This window comes from Triturus cristatus, chromosome 2_1 (assembly GCF_964204655.1).
Source record: "Triturus cristatus chromosome 2_1, aTriCri1.1, whole genome shotgun sequence".
Lineage (NCBI taxonomy): Eukaryota > Metazoa > Chordata > Amphibia > Caudata > Salamandridae > Triturus > Triturus cristatus.
In genome coordinates this window covers 998565181-998588852 of record NC_140581.1, presented here as the reverse complement: position 1 = coordinate 998588852, position 23672 = coordinate 998565181, and the positions used below count along the sequence as shown (strand labels likewise).

Sequence of the window (23672 nt, the reverse complement as noted above, 5' to 3'; positions counted from 1 at the left end):
GAGCTCCATGCTACCCCACATAGGGTGGGCGGTTGAAAGGATTCAGTTTGTCTTTTGATCCAGTTTGGGATGTGTTTCCATATACAATTTTTATGACCACAGATTGCATGTTTCAAGCCACTCCCTTAATTGCAGAGGCCAAGCCTCTTGGAAATGATTAAGAGTTACTCTTTGCCACGCCCCTTTCAAAGACCCTCCCACATTTTTCAGAGACCCGCCCACATTTTACATCCCATTTAAAGCATTGCTCAAAGGTAAATTTAGCTATTGGGGAGGGAACACATGCCAAATTGGTCTGTGGATAGTGCAGAGAGGGGAGGCAATCTGTCCCCTTTCCAGGAAATCCATCTGGGCTGCTCTTGTATTGCGGAAGCTGCATAACATTCTTTGTAAGTGTGCTTGACATGGATTCCTCTCATGGTCCCCCCCCCCCACCTCCTTTAACACTTGGTCCCTCCAGCCCTCTGCTGCGCACTCTCCCACTAGCTCTCCTGCTTCCTACCTGCTAGCTGGACACCAACAGTATGCAACCCACAATGTAGTACCGCTGTGCTCATAGCCAATAGGTCTCGCCTTTGGGACCTTGTAAGTAAAAAAACAAAAAAAAACAAAAAAAAAAAAAATTAAGTACAAGACTTCACGTTTACATTTAATTTGTATTTAGGATGCAGTAAATGTAAACGTGAAGTCTTACACTTCAGTTGTTTTTTTTTTTACTTACAAGGTCCCAAAGGCAAGACCTATTGGCTATGCCAATGCTTGTTAAGATCTGCTGCCTCACATATAAGGCCTTAAGGGGCAATGGACCCAGTTATCCTCAACAGACCGTATGTACCCACAAGAAGTTTAAGATCTATGGATAAAGCCCTGCTGTGCGAGTCCCCTGCATCCGCCTGGCTAGATGTGCTGGGAGATCCATTTCTTACATGAATTCTGTTTATTAGAAAAGACTCCTTGTGCATATCTGTCCGAATGATTTGCAATTTAGGAACCTGCTGAAAGCCTCCCTTTTCCAATAGTGACCACCTCTTGAAGATGCTTGCCTGCAACCATTGCAGCGCCGAGATGCCCACGGGTAATTTGAGCGTTCCTATTAAATTTAATAACCATAACATGGTTAACTTTCCCACTCTGCCCCCTTTTCATTCTTTTTTACTTTTTTTGTGGGACTCTGCTTCAAGCAGAGTCTCACGTTGGCTACCAACACTTCATGGTTGAAGTATTGACAGCCCATCAGATTTTAGTAGTATCCACGAGTTCACTGCAAGGACTCTCATTCCAAGATAGCTATATTTTTAAAACTTTAATATCTGTGAAACTACTGAACGGATTTACACAAATCACAAAAAGCAAGCTTTCCGGACCAACGTCTAGCTTTGACAAATTTAGTGTATTCCGTTCAGGGAGTCCGGTCTGTAGTCGCGTAAAAAAAAAAAAAAGATTACCCAAAGACATAACATGGGGGAAACACGTTTTGGGACACCCCCCCCCCCCTTTTTTCCTCATCCGCGCTTGACGTATCACCCTGAAACTTTCAACACAGCAGCTAAACCAAAAAGAAGGAGTTTTAGGAAAATTTCGTGAAGATTTGTCAAGCGGCACCAAAGTTATTGGGAAAACAATAAAATACCTTTCCTATGGAAACTTTGGTTCCAACTATAAACACTTACTGTAGACCACCAGTAGGTAATTATCTAAATCTGTTATTGAAATCTGGGAGGAGAGTGGTGTTAGCACATAAAACCTATTGTTGATGTAATTTTTCTCAAAAAGATAATTGCTGTATTTTGGCTAATTTCTGGTTTTCCTCCAAGGAGATAAACTGAGTGCGTTTAGACATCAACATGTGGGGATTTAACCTAGATACCATTAGTGAAAACTGAGCTATGAAAACAAACGCCAACTGCCTCAATCATTAAAAAATAAATAAAAAACTGTTCAGACCTTGGAATGGAAAACCCTTTCAGCCTCAGTTTTGCCTTCTCCTCCAGCTGGCTCTTTTCACACACATTCACTCATGCAGACTTAACAATTCCAGGAGAACACATATACTTAAAGTTCTTAAACATAAATGTAGCGCCTGATAAAGGGAGTAGTAGAAGGACATCGAAATGTGTCCATGCTCCAGGAGACCGGGCAAACAAGAGCAAGCAGTGCCCACACAGCTAATGAAGAACCAAGCAAGCAAATGTGGGACAATGAAGTCAATAACTGGTAAGCAATGGGCGGGCTCTAAGCCTAGTGTAAGATAGCAATACCTCGCAACAGACAGTGCACGTGACGTCTGAGGCAAGACCCCCAAAAAAACTGAGAAAAGAAGGGGCTGTAGAACAGGAAGCAATAGCTGAAGGAGGAATATTAACACTGTTTGCTGTAGCATCAAAGGCAAGATGTAGGGCTGATAAAGCCTTCATTGACCTGGACTGTGGAGAAGAACTCTGAAAACAGGAAGAACTAGAGACTGGATAACTAACCACGACTCACTGGGATGAGAATAACGACCAAGGTCTGGAGAACTGTGACAATTGGAAGAAAGAATTCCAATTGTTGGCCGAGTACACTCATAGGGAGTGGGAGTGTGCGCAGAGGGGTGTTTGTTTGAAACCTTTGAAAACAACAAAATCTTTTTTTTTTTCTTTCAGAAAGTGGCTCAAAGATCATCAACCAACCACTCTAAGTCAACAGAAGTCTGAAATGTTGTGAACGGATTGCAGCTGCAAACTCACCACTGCCTAAAAACAGCTGCACTTAATGGAAAAAAAAAAAGCTTAAAACCATTAAGCATTGTTTGTGTTTGTGAAGAACAGATTGGCTCACTTAAATGAAGCAAGAGCCAGAAGGCAGATCTGTTATAACGCTCATCTGTAGACTGGAAAGAAAGTGGCAGCTGATAAAGCTCAGGAACTATAACATGACACCAAAGAAAATCAAGCAACCTCACTTGAAGCTAACATAAGCCTGTAATTAGGTGATCGGGACTACAATTGCAAAATCAAGGAAACAAAGTGTTGCCAAAAAAATCTACAGTTAAAGAAAACTCCTAGGGAAGGGCCACCAGGAAATATTCTAAGAGGGGCAGAGATGTAAGGGGGGGGGGGGGGGGAATTGGTACACAAGGGGTATACTTAAACAAGCATTGGCATAGCCAATAGGTATCGCCTTTGGGACCTTATAAGTGTTTAGCCATGCAACAGTTGTATAACTAAATACTTATAAAGTCCCAAAAGCGAGACCTATTGGCTATGCCAATGCTTGTTCATTACGGGGCTGAGAAGTAGTTATTGCATGCACGGGAAGAGGGCTCAAATACCGGTCTGAAACACAATCCAGACCCACTACGCCCCTGCCTCCTGGACTGTCTATCTCTAATAAGACCCCAAGTGGCTAACAATCATGCAAGTTCGTAGACGCAATTTAACTGAACCTTGCAGACAATTGTCTTATGAACGTGCATAAGCTGAAGAATTTAAATACGCTTTTGTAGCTTAAACTCTTGAGTTAATGGTTTAGGAGCTTCTAAAACAAGGAGGAAAGAAAGGGTTAATCACATGCACATGCCGCCACTGGTGGAGTAAACAGAGGCAGGCAGGAGGGAGTGCTGGAGGGGGGTTTCGCAGTGCAAGGTCTCTCAACCATGAGAAGCCTACAGCTATGTGTGTGTGCTTGGAGGGTGGGGGAGGGCTCCAAGCGTGAGGAGGGAGGGGGAAGCCGTTAACAGGCAGACAGAAGGGATTATCAATGCCTTTGTGAACACCAGCGAAGGAAAAGGAACATGAGGAAAGAAATGAGAGTGCAAATGGATAACGCAGTTTGCAGCTTTTTAAGCAGCAGGCGTTCCAAAAAGAATAGAAATGGGGTGAAAGCCATCCATCCAAGACAGATTTTTTTTTTTCCATCAACAAATATCTTTATTTAAAAAACTTTGAGATATACAAACATAGGTCCGGGAACTGCAAGCAGCAGGACTTGATAGCGTGGGTGGGCATGATCATGAAGCAGGTAAGCACGTGTTTGAGGGAAGGGTGAGTAGCTGCTGTGATGGTGTACCCAATGCCAACAAAAACAAGAATAGGAAATTCTTATGGGAAAATAAAAAGAGTAATTCAAACTGAAAGAAAATAGAAGCAAAAAAGACTAAAGAAATAATTTCTGATGGAGCCAGAGAGAATGAAATACCGAAAAGAACTGGTAAAAGAAAACAAGTGCGAGCCGCGAACCATGTTCTGAAAAGGGAGGAGGGAGATGCGAGCAGAGCATATGGTGTGCACTTTCGCGGCGGCTTTGATGTTCTCAGTGGCCGCGCTCACTGAGAACATCAAAGCGGCCGCGAAAGTGATCACCAGGCAAACAAATGGGGCGCGCGCCCGGCGCACATGCACTGTAGCTAGAGGCCTGAAAAGCCACTAGTTTGCACTGCCAAATCCTGTTTACTAAAACTCTCGCCAGAGCAGCGCTAAAGCGCTGGCTCAGGCGAGACCTAAAAACAGTTTCTTTAAAGAGGGCAGTAGTAGAATCCAAGTCAAACTAATAAATACAATGGTAAAGAGGGTATGCCTCAGGGGAGGGACAAACACAAGAGGAAGGAACGTCTGTGAATAAGAAACAAGCAATGGGGAGTGACAAGAAAGTCAACCACTAGTAAGCAATGGGCTGGCAAAAAGCTCACGGTTTAAGTTTGCTGTATGGTCTACAAGAGGGGTTTCCTACACAGGCAGCTAAAACCTGTATGTAGGCAAGACCCTAAAATAGTTTTATTTTTACTGAGGTGACAATTGTGATATATTTTTTTTTTTTTTTTTAAAACAAGTGACCGTATCATGCTTACTCAAATGGTCTTGGGGTTTAATATTGGAGCAGAAGAATGTGTATTACCTAGCGATCTTCAAAAAAACAAAAGTTACTTCTCTGGGGCTACAGTTCACCAGCACTGGGATTGTTAATGTATTACACACTTCACACATTTCCATTTCTAAAGGCGGGAATCACAACATTAAATATGGGCGTTTGATAAGACTAATAAAATATCAGCCCATCCAGGTTATTCAAACCTTCATGAGGCAAGCCGGCAGGACCCAAGATCCATGATGCACTTTTATTGTCCTAGTCTATTTTGTATTCAATATTTTGTGAAGCTATATCATAATCTTTGCTGCACCCTCAACCAGGGTTCTTGCTTTGCTGGGCCTGTGAATTTAATATTTTCACATTTTTAAAGGTTTGTAGGATGTAGAATGCAAGCCCGACTCATCCTCCCGGTCATCCTGTTGAGATTCATTAACAGGTGATAGGTGTACTTTTCTTCCCAATAAAACCACTTGCCGACAAGGTTTTCATTCTGAACGGCCCCAATTACTCCGAGTTTCCAGTTCTGTTAATTTGTCAAGTGCAGCATTTTGAGAAAGCAAAAGGATTTTCCTCTCCCTGCAAACGCTACATGAGATAAAATGAAACCATCCTCAGTTCAAAGGGTGATCTCTACCAGTTTCCTGTGGGAAGAGCTGCTTCAGATTAGCAAGTCAATATTGCAATCAGTGTAATCATCATATAACAAGTGCAACATCACAAGTAAAAGGCACATTAAATTTACTTGGCCAGCAAGTTGCTGTCTGACTTGTTCACGAATGTCTTCACATCTCTTTGCACTTGGTTTAGGTTTTGGTGTTCCTCCACGGCTACCCTGCAAAATAACAACAAAGTGGTTTAACCGGTGTTAACCAGTCCTGTAAAAGCTTTCTGATGGATACTTCTAGCCACATATTCCTCACTTTCAGAATATTCTCCAGGCACCAAACAGGATATGGAAACACTTCAAAGTAATACTCGCACCTGCTTTTAAGTGGCACTTCAAGGCTTCATGTTGGCTTTTTTCCGTCCTGAAGAAACGGACCAGAGTAGCATAAAAGCGCCAAACCTATGTCCCATTTGATCCTTTCTTTCTGTGCCTTTGAACATGGATCCAGACCTCCTCTCCCAGTTTCAATTGGTACAGAAAAATTTTCAAATTTAAATCCAATGTTTAAGGGAACAAGGCCTCCACCTAAAACTACAGGATTCAAACCATGCCGGGACGGTGGCAAACAGATGTCGGTAAAAAGCCAGTAAGGGTTGTGCCCTTGGTGTTTGAAATCGGGGTACGACTCAAAGTTGTGCAATGAGTGTCCCCCCTATCCACCCTAAGGGTTACCAAAGGCAGGTTACTTGCTTATTAAACTCAAAGCTTATTAAAGTGCTTTGATCAGACATACCATTCCACACAAAAACATTTCCTTAGCTTGCACAGCAATTTACAACAAGAATTTGAATAAGACCCCCATTAGATGTCATCTCCACAGTTGGCACATCCCTAAAAACCCCAAGCTACTTAGGCATTTTTGTACAGATCTGTTTTAACAACTTAAAGGATATCACTTTTACCTTGCATTACATCGCCAATCAATGTATTCAACGATTAACTTGTGGATCTCTGCATTGCTTTTATTTACCTATTATGCTGTTTACCTCTACACTTAAACAAAAAAACACAAACACTGTTTTCATTAAACTTTACATTTAATATATTTTAATTTAGTTCAATAGCTTAACCTATTAATTACTTTTGTAATTACTGCAATCTAACCTAAACCTACCATTTAGAAATTAATTCACCATACTATTTCTTAGCCTTTAAAATACCCATTTTATAAATATCAAATCTAGAATGTAATAATTATTGAATTGATTCAATAATCGGTCCTCAATCACCGCTTAATTCTATAATTAACCTGAACCTTACACCTTTGAACATTCTTAATTTTAATTTAATTTCATTTTAGCATTAACTTATTTAAGTACATGTTTATTACCTGAGCACCCTCACTCTCTCTAGAGGCCACAATAGCTTAGATATCCAGGACAAGAGAAAAAGTGATGAAATACTTCTACTGATAGATTCACATGCTTGAATTAGAATAGTAAGCAGGGAATAGTATATTAGAAAGAAAGAAGGAGGCTTGCCTTAACCAAAGAGATTGTGCAGAACCTCTTATCCCACCAAATAATCTGCTAGTTCATCTGTAGACCGGTAGTAGTGCCTGTTCTTTCTGACAGAAGTGTCTGATAACAGAGACCCACCTCAACAGTCTTTGCTTAGAGGTGGGAAACCGACCCTTCAAGGGTCACAGAAGGACAAAATGTTGGTCAGTTTGTCATAGGTCTTTAGATATGTCATGGCAGAATTTAGGGCACCTACACACATGAAGACTAAGTATTTGAGGTAGGGTTTGGAAAGCGAGAATTTAGAATCACTGACTCATGGAGTGATGGAAGTGGGACTGTAGATTTGGAGTGAATTTTTGATGTAGACACATTACCACCTTATGCTCCAAGACCAGCAAAAACTATTTTTTGACAGCTAGTGTGTGCGATTTACTCACTCTTTCCGTGGAGGTCAAGCAAATAAGAAAAGCAGTTTTTCAGGACAGGATCTTCAACTCTGCTTTGGAAAGTCTAAGAGACCAAACTCCAGGTCATCAGACACAGTTCAAGGATTTCAGATAGTGGTGGGAATTTTCTGCCCACTGCCCTTACAGGAGCTCGTAGTTGAACAGTAGTGATGCAGGAAGACCAGAGACTTAGAATCACTATGTTACAATACTGTCAGTTATCGAGGGGTGACTGGTACCATTTTGTAAGGTTTCTTTGCCTGGCAGAGAGCCCACTCAACCAGGGGAAACAGAGGAAAAGCATATGCACAGTTGTAGATCATTAAAAATACTTTGTCCAAAGTTCTCTTTTATAGCGTAATAAAGGGACAGCATTTCTTGTTGTCCTTTGATGCCAACTGATCTGTCTGAGGATGACCCCAGTGTTTTAACAATTGCTATAACTGGTCATGATGTAGCGTTTTGAAAGAGACCTGTTGACAGCATCTACTTGGATGTTTTTACGGCCTGGTAAATATTCAGCTTTAAGCTCAATGCTGGCTATTGACCAGTCCCACAGCTGCGTGGCCTCTTCTTACAGCAGCAGAGATCTCATTTTGCCTTGTTTCACTATAGAATTAATTTAAAATGTAAGGCTTGTGTACTGCATTCATTGATCTCACTCTACAAACCCTAAATAAGCCACATCCAGCAATGGTGCTTTACGAAGTGAAGAGTGAACCAGCCATTTGGCTGGCCTCCAGCCGCAGCCCCAGTGGGTACACACAAGTCCAGATCCTCACTGCTTCAATGGCGATGGGGAAAAACCCCTCTGCCCTGTCGATGTACCACATCACGCTTGGGCCGCGGTCAAGATCGGGACAAGATATCAGCGAAGGGACTGAGAGAAAGTACTGAGAATAAAATGGTCTAATTGGAACACAACTGGCACACACTTTTGCATACCTGCAGGTCCCTAGTAAGGGTACCCCTCGTACCTAGGACGTGGGTACCAAAGAGGGTCCCTAAGGGCTGCAGCACATATTATGCAACCCTAAGGGACCCCCATACAAATTGCATTCACCCTGCCATTGCAGACTGCATGTCATGGTGCAAACCATGAATGAAAAACATGGCACCATCACTGTCCGCCCTGCCAAAGTCACTGCACAGAATATATGTACGTCACCCCTACAGCAGGCCTTGTAGCCCCAAGGGAGGGTGCATTATATTGCATGTGAGGGCATATCTGTATGGGCAGATGAACTGTTGCCAGTTTAAGATTTATTATGACATGCACCCAGAAAAACCTACCACTGTCTAGTGTACTGGCTGACGAGTCTCACCCAGCCGACCACCACAGACTGGTTTCTGACTCCCTGCAGGTAAGAGCCCTTGCTCTCTGAGGGCAAAAACAACACCTGCTCCAGAGGAAGGTGTTCACATCTGCTCCAGCAGGATGGCTAATGATTCAGCATATCAAGGCCAGCCTCTTCAAAGCCTTTGATATGCGATCATGGTTTTTCCCACAGCTGGGAGATGCCACCCTCTGCCCATCTGACACCAGGTCAGGTGGGAAATAAGCAATGTAGTAGGCTTGTTGCACAACCAGGCTAGCCACAACCCTAAGGCGGGCTACATGATGGGCTCCACAAAAGGAGGATTCCACGAATTAGGAACTCTGGGGAAGGGTTATGCTCACTTGCCACAGGAAGTGGTCATGTAAGGGGTATAGTGACCCCAAGGGGGGGAGTAGCCCATTGGTTACTACCCTTCACACCTAAAGTCAGGATTAAGTGCGCAGTGAGGTGTTTAAGAAAATCCTCGGGACCTTTCATGTAATAGTGATTGATGGCACCCTAGTAAGTTTCCATCTCACACTAAAATTATTAGCCCTCCAGGAAGACCCGCTATCTTATTAGCAAACAAATCTGCTAATGAATGTCGGATGAGCCTTACTGGCTTATATTGTTTAATTGGATGTTACGCCTACGTTTGTATGTACAATTTTTTTTTATATCTGCATTTGCTGCATTGTTTATTAGTCTTTTCAGATAATACTACTACTTTGTTATTTAGGTTCCGTACGGTACCAGTATTAGATAATCTGTAATGTACATTTGCTTGGTACAAAGCATCTCTTTTTTCAGAAATATGCATGCTGTTTTTAAATATAGGTTTTTAATACTTTGTATTATGGGCGGGTGCACGAAATAAACTAATTTGATTGACAAAAAAAGAGCCGAAGAATGCAAAAACTGTGGACTTGGCGTCAAACCCTGTCAGCTTGCTCCTGTCTTGACAATTGCAGAGACCCAACTCTACATGCAGTTGGACATCCTCCAACAGCTTCTGAGGCCTGCCAGCACTCCCCCAATCAGCCAGCATCTCCCTTGAAATGAAGGAGCCACTTGCCTGCAGCCACCGACCGAACAGTCAGATTCATCGATCTGCTGACCACAGGGGTCCACAGACACCAGCCTAGGAGGAAGTCACCAAGTGTCCAGGGGGGTCAGCCCAGTCGGACCATCCAGACTTCGAGACTGTGATCCACCCCAGAGGCTCCCTGCACCAATACCCAGGTTACTGGAGCCTGTTGCAAGCACCAAGGTTTGTGTTCTGCCCGAACACTATCAATGTAAAAAAAGACCATGCATGACGAGGGACTCCAACAGAGGAAAGCTCCACGCCATAAATCATACTGCTGTGTTTCTTCTCCCTCTTTTGCAGGTGCACCGAGAACCGCGAGATCCTAAAACTCACCGACCCACCAGACAAAACACGTATGCACCCGAGTACCAACAGATGAGCATACTGAGCTGGGCAACTGAGCATCCCTTCCAACTTAGGGCGAACAAAGCAAACACAAGGAGATGGACAGAGCATTGAAACTTTTCAGACACTCACCCCCAGTAGCTATTAGATCTGGGTTGAATCCATCATCGTTCTTTAGCTCACTCCGCTATGTTCGCCCTAAGTTGTCAGGGTATGCCCAAATGTGGGTCCCTTGCTTACTTTGCCACTGGATTCAAGCTAGCCTGGCTGATGCGGGGTGAAACCCCGAAACCGGTCCCAGGATGTCGTTTCCGGTCCAGGGATGACCTGGCCGGGCAATTCGGGCTGGACAGTTCCCATGATTTGCATATGGCTGGGTCCAACCTAAGGTGGTTTAGTGAGCAGAAGAATGATGATAGATAAAACCCAAATCTGTGACTGAGGGTGAATGTCTGAAAACTTTCAATCCTCCGTCCATCATCTTATTGTGTCCACAATATAAAAAGCCAGCTTCCTACATCCATCAAACATATGGCAGGATATAAAGCCAAACTTCTTTGGTGCCAGACATATCCCTGGCACTGCACCATTCATTTGGCGAGCAAAATTTCTTCACTTCAGATTTATGGAGAGGAGCTTCAAACCCACATTAAAAGGTGCACATAAACTATGGAACTAACATCAGGGTGCTGGGTTTGGTACTATATGGCTTCAGTGACATCACCACAACCAGTTTACAGCATAGAGTCAGAGCCAGTACCACCTCCTTGCTCACACCCGAGAGCTACATTATAAGTTTCCAGATGCAGACTTGTGTCTTGGATATTCAAAGATGAACCATTTGTATGCAGAAGAATCCATCAGAATCAAGTTGTTACAAAAACACCTTCTCAAACCAGTTAAAACTCGATAATTAAATAAAAAGAAATATGAGACATGCTTGAGATGCCAAACAAAACTCGTTAACATAAAAACAAAATACGAGGTCCAGTGCAAAATAAATAACTTACCGTTTCAAGAGGTCTTCGAGGACTTTTACCAGGTGTCAGCTGCGCAACTGAAAAAATCCTTAAATTAAAAAAAATTAAATACATTAATTAATGAACTCAAAACAAAATTAGCCCCTCTTTTTGAACCATTAAAATTCAGCATATGTGAGCTTCGTATCTGTCCGTTGCGATTTCTCTCAGTTCGCCCCGGTCATCAGAAAGCACCATTATTCTAGGGAGGTATTGTGACAAGTGAAGCAGTCTCAGCTACATCTGTGTATCAACCTCCCGTGCATTATCAAAGCATGCACATTAATGCAAGACAAGACGACATTTATGAACCTCTAAAAGACCTCTAAAAAGTGTAACCTCAGTAGAGTCATGAGGTGTAGGAAATACTCTTTGAAGATCACACCGAAACACCTTACAAAAACAAATATTTTACAATATTGGTGTATTATGGCTAGGCTGAGGGCTCCATGGTTATTTCTACCTGCACCCCAACCACAATATCCACCCAAATGTACCATGAAGTTTCCCTTACTGATGCATCACCTTTAAGGTTCACTTTCTTGGCCCCAGGCAGGAGAAGACTGAAAAATGTAAAATCCAAACCAAAGAAATCCTAGGATTAAGATCCCAGGGAAAAATCCGAAGTCACTTCCTTTGAAATAATTTTTGTCAATTACTTTGGAGAACATCCCACAGGAAACCTACATTTTAAATGAAGGACATTTTTGGGAAATGTCCACTTGTGGCAAGAAAGGTCAATCTACAGTGACAAGGTTCTTCGCACTGGTTAGGTCTAATTCAGAAACAATTTCACTACAAAATTCCAAGCAATGTAGTGAGTGACTTCCTGCACACTGGTATAAAGTAATTAGGTACTAATTACCCAAGTCCACCAGTCCAGACTCTTACAGGGGACAAAGTCTTGTGACCAGATACTTTCACCAGCCTCTGGTTACACTCAATTCCAGATTTCCAGTGATGGAAGGGGATCCTAGAGCAGAGTAAGTCTTGCTGCCTAACCAGCAGAAATCCTACTCAGTTTCAGCGAGTACTATGTGCACCTCAACATTTTCTTTGTCAAACTCCCAAATCCCCCAATAAGAATAGAGCATCTTATTCTAAATGCAAGTAGGGAGGTTTCAGTGTGACCCTGCAATGATGGCAGCACATAAATTGCAGATGTGGTGCATGCAGGATATGTGGGTCAGCTGCTGCAAATGGTTGAGGGCACTCAATGTGGCTTGAACGTGGAGCGATGCATCAATATATAACATAGCTGAAGGAAGAAGAGTTAGGAGGGGGGACTAGCAAGAAACGGTCTAAACAGACAAGAGTTAGGAATTCACTCCGTGGAAGAAAGCCGGTTGTGATCCACAACACTCGGGGGGCATGGGAGGAGTGACTGACAAGAGTACACTCGGGCAGGCATGGGCCACGTATGATGCACATTTAGTCTCAGAGCTGATAATAAAACTTCTGCTGTAGCAGTTACCAAAATAGTTTCTGGACTGTGCTAGGTGACTGGCTACCTATAGATCGAGAATAATAAAGCGCCATGGGCAGGAGTATTACTGTGTAAAGCAGGGGCGTCCAACTAGGTTCAGGAGAGCTAAATCCATGCCAGAGTTTGAGCATACCCACAAATGATAAAACAGCATACAATAAATCCCATGGAGCATGCAGTGACTGGGCTCATACTATTTTATGAAAGCTGAAAGGGCAATCTGGATTTTAAGCACATACTTACAAACTGTTAAATAAACTGAGCAACTACAGAGATTAAGTTTACATTAAGCAACATTAAGCAACAGTTCAGGACGAAGAACATTTTTTGAAGAGTTTGAACAAATAATGAATGGCATTTTGGAGACAGTACCTCCTTGAGGGGGTTATTGCACTAGGTTCAGGTCTACTTTTCAGTGACGTCCGGACATCCAAATCTGTTAAAATAAAAATACATTTGTTATTAACCAAATGATCTCAATATTGTCACAGTATTTTATTGGAGTATTGTAGGAAACGGGATTATGTGGGGGTGGTTGTGGGACCTCACCAGGTATAAATGTTACAATCTCTATCAGGTTAAATTAGTGTCTTTACCAAAAGCTTTAGCTCAGTTCTGGGTAGCTGAGGCATTGAGCAGTCAGGCTTAATCAAGGGAACAAGTGTAAAGCATTTAGAAGTACCAAAACAGTTCATAAGTAAGAGACAATACAAATGCGATACTAATTTGTAAAAATTATGTGCATTTTTATCTTAAATTACACAACGGCAAAAATCTACAGAGAAGACCCGGAGATAGGATTTTCGAAAGTTAAGTAAAATACTTAAATTTTAGTCTATTGAATGCAATAAATTGTTGCAAGCGGTTAGTAACCAACAGGCTAACATGCCGGTTAGAAGCCTCTTGGACTAGCTACAACGGGATGAAGCCAATAAAGGGACCACTCCGGTCGAGGGGGACATTTTACTAGTTGTAGTCAGCAGTATTAGGGTCCTCCGTGTAGTTTTCTCCTTTAAAGCAGTTCAGCCAAGAAGTGGTCCTGATTTGAGGGTGAAGGGTGCTCAAGATGCTAGGCAGAGAAGACTGAAGACTACTACCGTCCTGGCCCCAGGCCTCCCAGCCTGTCTCCTGCTTATGCAACCTGTCCAGCAGCGAGCGACCTCTGAAAATCCCTGGGAGCACTGCCGCCTTAATAAAAAAAAAAAAAAAAATCTACTCTCCTGTGGAGAGCGGACTTATCCAGAAGAAATCTCCTCAAGGACTATGGATTCAGGCAGATTTGCATCTCCTGCCCACTCTGCACCAGACGTCCACAGTCCGAGTGGCTCACCTGTGCACTGAAGTCTCCCAGCGATTGACCTTGTGTCCAGCTTTGGCTGACCACTCCTGACCTCCACAATGGCACCTGCAGTGTGAATATAGAGGCTCCCCTAGACTGCGACCGACTCGGGTAAGAAGATTCAAACATCAAAAGGCACCCCTGCACCCGATGGCCTTGGTGAGCTGAACCAACAGTCCCCCCTACAACCCCCTAAATCTCTATCTACCTCTGCTGTCGTTGGTCTCCCTCCTGCAACCTCCGGTGCCACGACTGCAGTCTTAGCCGAAAGAAGAATCCTCACAGAAAAGCATTTGGCCTGACGGCGAAATTGCACCCGGCTGCCCTTGTGCAGCTGGTGGTGTACGTTTGGTGCTGCTTTGTGCCCTCCCCAGTGTTTAACCTAACCCCCAGAGCTTGCCCCTTGCAACAGAGTTACTTACCTGCAAGCAGTGTGCCTCCAGCCCCGTCTTAATTGGAAAGCATTGGCCCAAACTCACTTTTTGACCTCTGCACCCAGCCGCCCCTGTGCTGCTGGTGGTGTAGTAGTTTTGGTACCCACCTGACCCCTGGCCCTTGCTGACTTGACTTCGAAGACTGGGATTATAAGTGCAGTACTTACCTGTTTAACCGCAATATTGTTTTCCCCATAGGATAACATTGGACTGATGAAAAGTTTGCATTTATTTCTAGAAATGAAAAGTATTTTTAGTTAAAAACGTACTTACCTTATTAGGAAGATCCTGGGCTTAGAAACCATTTTTGGTTTGTCACCCCAACCATCAGTTGTATTGCTTACCCTGATCTTGACCCAGTGGTCTGCCTTCTGTCCCAACTCTTGAAGTGAAAGTGGACCTAGGTCTACAATGTATTGATGTAATTGTACAGCTACACAGTTATTCAATAGATGCTCCTTCATAGTAAGATTGTAAAGCCCAACACCTAGTTACCTTTTAACCAACCAACTAGTGCTTTCAGAGTCTCCTTGAACCCAATACTGTATTCATCAGTGGTGATTTGAAAACCCTCAATATGGGTATCCTTCATGAGGTCATAAGACTCAGCATTTGTCTCATTCGGTGTCAGCCTATTTCTACCTACACTTTCCTGAGAACAGCTCCCTGAGAAGACAGCTCCAATACTTCTGGCTGAGTTTCCTCATTCTACAGGCCATCTCAAAGGCTGTAAACCATTTGGTGATAATATCACCCTGTACATATTTGGCGACTTTCCCTTTAGAGATTTTAAGGGTCAAAATCTTCATCTTTCTCCCTTGTTATAATTTTGCTGCCACCAGAGATGGGTCCTGGGCCCATCTAAACTCTTTCCTTTACTATCCCCTAATTCTATCCTCTTGGCTAGTTTCTGAAAACCTGCATCTTCACTGTCTACTTCTGGGGTACTCCAGTACTGCCATCAGTGGGACTGCTGCTGAAATCATCATCTGTGTCTTCCACTTCAGCATCCACTTCCCCCCTTCTCCACTAGGGACTTCTCCTTCTGCCAGGGATCTAGCATTTTCTGCAAGCAACGTTTGCAGATGTGCCTTAGTAGGTCTAGATCCCATGGTGAGGGAGGTTCCATGCTTGGCAGAGAGACTTAAGTTTGCCCAATCTAAGTTTCCTGTAGGGCCCCAGGTTGAGCTCTAGGGAGGAATCTCCTACTTCAGTCATGGTTATAAAGTACCTTTTTCAGATTGTAACAAACCTCCTAATGAAGCTTTTCTAAAGGGGCTCACTAACTAAAATGCTTTTAAAATTCGAAACAGTTTCACTGTCTGACTAAACACAAGGTCCTAAACAGCTAGGTTAAAATACTTTAGAAAAAAATTTGAAATAAATATTTTTAACTAGTGACAATTTTGGACTCCTTAGTGGAAAAACATATTAACCATATGGTACAGCAGATGACAAGTCTTGTATGCCACCACTGCACCACCAACATAGGAAGCTGGCTCTTTTTATGATATACCAAAGAGTTGTACCATGCAAAGACTCCAGGTGTTCCCCTATGAGTGGGCAGGGGGTTGCTCTAGCAATTCCAAGGTGCTCTTTCTAGAGGGTGGCTTATCAGAAAGGAGTGTTAGACATCTGCAAAATACATACACAGTCAATAAATGATTCACACGACTCAAGAAGGTGATCAACACCAATTTATAAAAATACATATCTTTATATATGTTAAGCACCAGAGTCAATACGATCAGGTAAGTACACTTCAGGAAAGAAATACATTAGATTTTCAAAAGTCAACAGTGCATTTTTCAGAGACTGCAATGTTATCCTTATGGGAGGAATAACAAATACAGCATACAGGTAAAGTACAGCGACTTACCCAATCTCCTGGACTTAAGGGCAAGGTCCAGGGCAGCACCAGCAGGTCATCTCCAACAGCACTAGGGCGGCCAGGTGCAGTGGTGCAATACAGTGTTGGGTGTCCAATGTTAGTCTACGGGGATCAGTCTTAGTGAAAAGTTGCTTCATGTTTGGACTGGGATGCCAGTCTGGCTAAATCAACAAGGGGTGGGGGTGGAGAGAATCAGGCCTCACGGTGCAAGGGGACACCTTTGATCCTCTTCTCCATGGCCCGGGGCCGAGGGGCAGGGGTGTCCTGAGGCATTTTATTTTTGTTGCGGCGAGCGGCTGAGGAGGCTTGCAAACAAGAGGGTGCAGGAAGGGCCGATAGATCTACAGTGGAAAAACCCAAGGAGGGCTTTGAGTCTGCATGGTCTGGGGACCCTGTTGGCACCATTAGACCAATTCAGCTCGGGTTTGGTGGCTCGGGTGCAGTGGTGCTTTCTGGCGTCTGATTTTAATGGTCTTGGAGCCTCACAGTTCTTTCTTGGTATCTACATAGTGCAGGAGAGCAGCTCCACTGTAGTTCCTGGAGCTTGGGCATAATGCTGGCAGTTCTCCCAAGCTTTTGAGACACAGCAGCTGCAGGACAAACCGTCTTTTGGCGCAATTCTCAAAGTCAGCAGGCAGGCAGGGTTGGCTACAAGTCAGGTGCTGGTTCTTCTCTTCAGATACAACTTCTTTCAGTTCGGCAGGTTCTTACTTCCTGGTGCCAGGGGCTCCCCTAAATACTAGATTTAGGGTAGTTAGGGAAGTGTAGAGCAGTAGTCAATGGACTACTTCCTCCTGGGTTGGGTCACTACGCCTCCTATATGACCCACTTTAAGTTGGGCATGGCAAAGTTTGTAAGACTCTGAAATGTCGTATCCACTTCAGGTGGCCCACCTTAGGGGTGGTACTAGCCTGTGGGTGGGCACGCCTATCTGACTACCAATTTTCCCACCTTGCACAGGCATTAAACAGGCCCTGGTCAGGGGGAGTCTGCATGCTCTCCTGTGAGCATACGCATACCAAAGGCAGTAGGCTCTTTAAAGCTCCCTGCCTTGGAATGCTAAATTTGCAGGTCATCTTGTAGGAGGGGGTTTAAACTGTGCCCAAGCAGACTTTGTTTCTGACCTCCTGTGAGCAAAGGCCCTCAACCCTTGGGGGTCAGAAACTCATCATTGGCAGCAGGCTGGCTAAAACCAGTCAATCTGCACACTAGTAGTCTGTTGATTTTTGGGGACACCTCTATGGTGCCCTCTAGGTGCATGTATAAATTAAATCAATCACTGGAATCAGTGTGGGTTTATGGATACCAAAAATACTTATTTTCAGTGAAGTCATTGTGTAGCTGGGGAACTCGTTTTTACCAGCGTCCAGCACATGTTCTAAAAATGGCTTCCCTGGTCACTTCTACTGGCAGTAATGAAACTGACTAGCACAGGGGCATATCTGCTCATGCGGTTATGACCCCACATGTGGTACAGTGCACCCTGCCTTAGGCCTGCTGGAGGGGTGACTTATCTATACTGCATGCTGTGTCTGCAGGCATGGCACACAGGCTGTGTCTGCAGGCATGGCACACAGGCTGTGTGCCATGTTGTGTTTTCACTTTTTTCTTCACCAAGACACACACCCTGCAGTGGCAGTCTGTATGTGTTTGGTGAGGGGTCCCTTAGGGTGGCATAATATATGGTGCAGCCCTTAGAGACCCTCTTTAGCCTCCTTGCCCTACGTACCACTTGCTAGGGACTTGCAGGAAGAGCTAAACTTATTGCCAATTGGGGTACAATTGCAGTTTTGGGAAAGAGATCTGGCACTGGGGACCTGGTTAGCAGGAACCAAATGCACTTCCAGTCAAAATTACATCAAATACCAGGCAAAAGGTGGGGGATGACCAGGTCAAAAAGGGGCACTTTCCTGCAGGCGGTTCATGAAACGTCCTCATCAGAATCCTTGCCAATACATTAGGATTAATATTAGATTTATTCCACGTCCAGATAGGGAAGAAAGAAAACAGTTTGCTTATTCCAAGACAACGTCACATCTTTTCCATAGAGAAGAAACTGGTTCTCAGATAGCTGTCAAAATAAACTAAAAAATATTTAAAAAAACAAAAAAAACAGCAGAACTAAAGAGGCACTCTTGGTTTCCACTCGGACCATTACATAGGAGAATAAATCATTGATGTGGTTGCTTCCTTAGAGCCGATCCAAGACGACAGTTACACAAGAAGCACCAGATCAGTTTTGGCCCATTTAGGCCTCATCAGCAAGGTATAGACTGAGTCCTGTGACATAAAAAGCACAGGACCCATGCAGTCCTAAGTGTTTACCAGTGGCTGAGACTAATTCAATTTTAAATTTTCCATTCCCCTAAGAGTGATGGGTATGCACAGAAGAGGGCCTTGTATCAAACTGTGCCACAAGAACCAAGCCATTCCTCACAGATGAGGGTACACTGAGAACAAGTCATGGAAAAAAGAAATATCCAAAGACGGGGACAAGAATCTCTTGGTATTAAATCAAAGTGAAAATATTTTACATGTAAATATTCAATCATATGGCCTACCTGAAAATGATGGTGGATACTGGCAAAAGACACTACTTTTCAGGGCATCTTTTTCAGCTGGTTCAAATAGTAAATGTGCAACAGAGGTTTCAAAGCCAAGCTCCTATGATAAAAAGCACAACTGTTAGCAAGGAAAAACACTTTCGCCATAAAACCCCTACCCACAGTTACTTTATATCCTAGTGAAAGTTGATGAGCACAGTGATCCAACTAAAAACCTATTTAAAAAATAAGTATCCATGAAAAAAGCCTCTACATAAGTAGGATTTTCTGCAAAAAGTATTCCTCACTTTCCCCAAGCTACTCCCAGAAAAATAGAAAAGGTTTTGACATTACTTTGCTCCAAGTTACCATTTAAATTTGAAGAAATGGCCTTTAAATTGCAAGACAGTCATACAGTATCTCGATTCATATAATGGCAACTTTAACTTTACCTAGTGCTTGTGAATTTCTATAGCCCAGTTACTGAAATAAGGCACAAAAGTTCTGCTTTGGATAAAAAGAATATGTATACAATTGTAAAAACAATGTTAGTTTCTATAAATGCCACTAACAAAGTTCAGCAATACAAAATGTGCAACCTCTATAAAAAAAAAAAAAATTTTTTTTTAAAAAACACGTGTTGTATATTTGATTACATTTATTGCATCTGGCCATTTGTATGCTCGTCTCTATAACATTATGACCAAGTAAAACAACTGTTGAAATTTGATCAATTCAGACGAAATCGAAAGAACCAGTGAAACTCCTCCAAGTGCTATCTGCTTTTTCACGGAGTGAATTTTATATAGTGGCAGCATAAAGGAACATGGGCTCTAATCATTCACCAAACTCACCTTTCTGAAGTGTGCATGCAAACATTCATGGTGTAACAATCAACTTTGGTTGAACTTGCTGCCATTCGTTTGAATATTCAACATACTTTACAAAAAGTATTTGCTATTTTTAAGCACTCAATTTTGGCAGTGGAGAGAACGAGTGTAGAAAGGTAAAGTGATTTAAACTACTAAGCTTGGAAACCAGGATCCGTGACTAACTGAGTCCACCTTCCTAATTCAAGCTGGCTTGCCTATATACAGTTTTCCCAATTGACCGGTACCACTAAGCCTGAAATGTCTTTGGTCAGAAACCACTGCCTGACAGGACACTGCATTTCAACCGTACTAGTCTTTTCATCCAGTGCAATCAGATGGTCTACAGTAATACAACCTTTAACAATTAAAGTAAAATACTGCTAAACCTGTAACTTGTTTTTGTAATACATTATAGCTTTATAAAGCACATTCACATTGTTAAGATAGCTCAGTGAGTTAAATAACTTATGCAGCCTGTTGTCGCCGGTATAACCCCCCAACAAATTGCTCTCAGCCCCTTTATCGTTCAGAGTATGCTGCAACATGTCAGTAGTAAAAATTACTTTTAGCGCTAAGAAATTGCAAAAGTCCAGTAGCCAGTGCAAATGCGGAGGTTTCAACATAAAGTAGTTGTATTGGTTTTGCAAACTAAAATATATAGAGTAAGAAGAACTGTTGTCTCCTTAGCCAAAAGCGCACAATTGCCATTTATGAGAATCTATGTCTAAGCCAGCTCTTGAAGCAGACCTAGGAGGAAAAACTGCTTTGATCGAAACAATAGCTTTCAGTTTTCATTCCTACTCCAGTATCAAACTTTCTATCAGCCCTGCTCATCTACCCACAGTTTCTGTGGTAATTAAACTGCAGCAAGGTGCTTGCTGTGCAGCCCTTTCCAAGTCTGAGATTTTGTCAAGAACAATAAAAATTGTCCGAGAGGAGAGTTAGATCAGCCCTACTTCAGATATTGCTTGCAGAAAGTCATCCGGGTTTGGATTATCGTCAGTCGATTGAATTGACGCATCCACATAGGAAACCAAGAAAGTGCCCGATTTTGTACGAAATACAAAAGTAATTGCGTTTATATAGTGCTTACTACCCCGGACGAGGCATGGTCACACTTTTTCGGCGAGTAGTACGCTACTCCGGAACACAAAGCATTAGTATAGTGAAATATGAAAGTAATTTGAGCGGTGGATATGTTAGTCAGTTATTTGGATTGAGACGGGCAGCTGAGGGATAGAAGTGGGGCAGGCAGACCGAGACAAAAGAGGGGCAGAGGGGCAGGCAGGCAGACAGACCAAAGAGGGGCAGAGGGGCAGGCAGGCAGACAGACCAAAGAGGGGCAGAGGGGCAGGCAGACAGACCAAAGAGGGGCAGAGGGGCAGGCAGGCAGGCAGACAGACCAAAGAGGGGCAGAGGGGCAGGCAGACAGACCAAAGAGGGGCAGAGGGGCAGGCAGACAGACCAAAGAGGGGCAGAGGGGCAGGCAGACAGACCAAAGAGGGGCAGAGGGGCAGGCAGGCAGACAGACCAAAGAGGGGCAGAGGGGCAGGCAGGCAGACAGACCAAAGAGGGGCAGAGGGGCAGGCAGGCAGACAGACCAAAGAGGGGCAGAGGGGCAGGCAGGCAGACAGACCAAAGAGGGGCAGAGGGGCAGGCAGGCAGACAGACCAAAGAGGGGCAGAGGGGCAGGCAGGCAGACAGACCAAAGAGGGGCAGAGGGGCAGGCAGGCAGACAGACCAAAGAGGGGCAGAGGGGCAGGCAGGCAGGCAGACAGACCAAAGAGGGGCAGAGGGGCAGGCAGGCAGGCAGACAGACCGCAGAGGGGCAGAGGGGCAGGCAGACCGACCAAAGAGGGGCAGAGGGGCAGAGGGGCAGGCAGACCGACCAAAGAGGGGCAGAGGGGCAGGCAGGCACACAGACCAAAGAGGGGCAGGGGGGCAGGCAGGCAGACAGACCAAAGAGGGGCAGGGGGGCAGGCAGGAAGACAGACCAAAGAGGGGCAGGGGGGCAGGCAGGAAGACAGACCAAAGAGGGGCAGGGGGGCAGGCAGGCAGACAGACCAAAGAGGGGCAGGGGGGCAGGCAGGCAGACAGACCAAAGAGGGGCAGGGGGGCAGGCAGGCAGACAGACCAAAGAGGGGCAGGCAGGCAGAGACCAAAGAGGGGCAGGCAGGCAGAGACCAAAGAGGGGCAGGCAGGCAGAGACCAAAGAGGGGCAGGCAGGCAGAGACCAAAGAGGGGCAGGCAGGCAGAGACCAAAGAGGGGCAGGCAGGCAGAGACCAAAGAGGGGCAGGCAGGCAGAGACCAAAGAGGGGCAGGCAGGCAGAGACCAAAGAGGGGCAGGCAGGCAGAGACCAAAGAGGGGCAGGCAGGCAGAGACCAAAGAGGGGCAGGCAGGCAGAGACCAAAGAGGGGCAGGCAGGCAGAGACCAAAGAGGGGCAGGCAGACAGAGACCAAAGAGGGGCAGGCAGGCAGAGACCAAAGAGGGGCAGGCAGGCAGAGACCAAAGAGGGGCAGGCAGACAGAGACCAAAGAGGGGCAGGCAGACAGAGACAAAAGAACGGTGTAGGAGAGTAGGATCTGCACCTTATGCTGCCCCCACTTTTCCCCCCGATGTTTACACTGGTTTCTGGCTATAGTCTGGCTGAGACCCTGCTAATCAGGGCCCCAGCCTCTCTGTTCTCTCTAAACAACTTGAGTGCATATTATATGCACTAGTGATTGGATACTGTGGTACCTTATGAGCTCCTAGTATATGGTACCTTAGGTACCAAGGGCATAGGTACTTCACAGGCCTACCAGGGGCTGAAGCATGTATTATGCCACCCCTGGGCAGCAGACTAAATCTGACACCACAGGCCTGCTACTGCAGCCTGGGTGAGGTAGTGTTAACACTCCTCACTGAGATATAGGTACACTAAGTCTCTACCTACACACACATATATATATAAACCTATCAGTCACCCCTAAGGCAGGCCCTATCAATCCTGAGGGCAGGGTGTTTGGTTTCCATGTGAGGGGGTGCCTCTTCCTGAGCAGGGCTCCTCTGCAGCTCTCAGAGTCCATTCTCTGTGGCTGTTTGTGGATGCGGTTAAACCATATACTCTAAGTGCATTAGGACCTCACGGTAAATGCTAACTCTGGGATGGTTGCATTAAAACATGGTCGTATTTAGTGTCAAACGCTTTAGAATCATACCTCCACACCAGTAACTGGCGTGGTAGTAAGATCCCACCCTTCTAGAGGGATAGACATGTACCCACTGTGGAAACACGGTAGAATCCTGAAGAGCCCTGGCATCACAAAATGGATGCCACCAGTCACAGACACTGGGCTGCCCTCCTGCTGCTGACCGATACTCGCAGTGGAGGAGGCCCTACAATAGGCATCCTGTCACAGGGATGAGTAACCACCTCCCAGACAGGGTTTAGTGTATTGGGGCTGGGTGGGTGCACTCCTAGAGTGCTTTGAAGTCCTGCACTGGGGAAGCAATAGGCTCCTCTGTGCATATGACAGCTCAAACCGGTTCAGGGGCTACCTGCCCTTGCTCTGGCGTGAAACTGGACAAAGGGAAGTGGGTGTAGCCACCCACTCCCCTGACCCTCCCATAGGAGGGGTCATAGAGCTGGTCCCTCCCTTCCTTGTAGTACAAGTTAGGGAACCCTGGCCATGGCACACTAGATTACCCTGGACGACGCTCTGAAGAAGAATCCTGGACCTTCGACGTTCCACTACCTCTGGAAGACGGAAGAATCTCCCTTGGAGTCAAGGAGTGCCTCCCCTGCTTGGCAGGCACCAAAACTTTGAATCTACGGTCGCAAACTTTCCCGCTACCGCCAGAGTCCGAAGTCCCTGCAGCCCCGGAAGTGGATTTCCTGACTTCTCCAAGGCCACCGTGAGTCCCCAGC

The 23672-nt window shown here is 44.7% G+C and overlaps 1 protein-coding gene and 1 non-coding gene across 3 annotated transcripts in view; both read right to left on the bottom strand.

Moving 5' to 3' along the window:
• The window catches only part of HAUS6 (HAUS augmin like complex subunit 6), a 184029-nt gene that overhangs the window by 82717 nt on the left and 77640 nt on the right, over positions 1–23672 (bottom strand). For both annotated transcript variants that reach the window (XM_085634713.1, XM_085634721.1), the window contains exons 11-14: positions 18906–19008; positions 13053–13116; positions 11186–11243; positions 5588–5677 (exon numbers count right to left, since the gene is read on the bottom strand). In XM_085634713.1, coding sequence (XP_085490839.1) covers positions 5588–5677; positions 11186–11243; positions 13053–13116; positions 18906–19008 — 315 coding nt within the window. The remainder of the gene's footprint in view (positions 1–5587; positions 5678–11185; positions 11244–13052; positions 13117–18905; positions 19009–23672) is intronic.
• LOC146866220 (small Cajal body-specific RNA 8) lies at positions 11326–11455 on the bottom strand. The gene has a single exon (XR_014977646.1).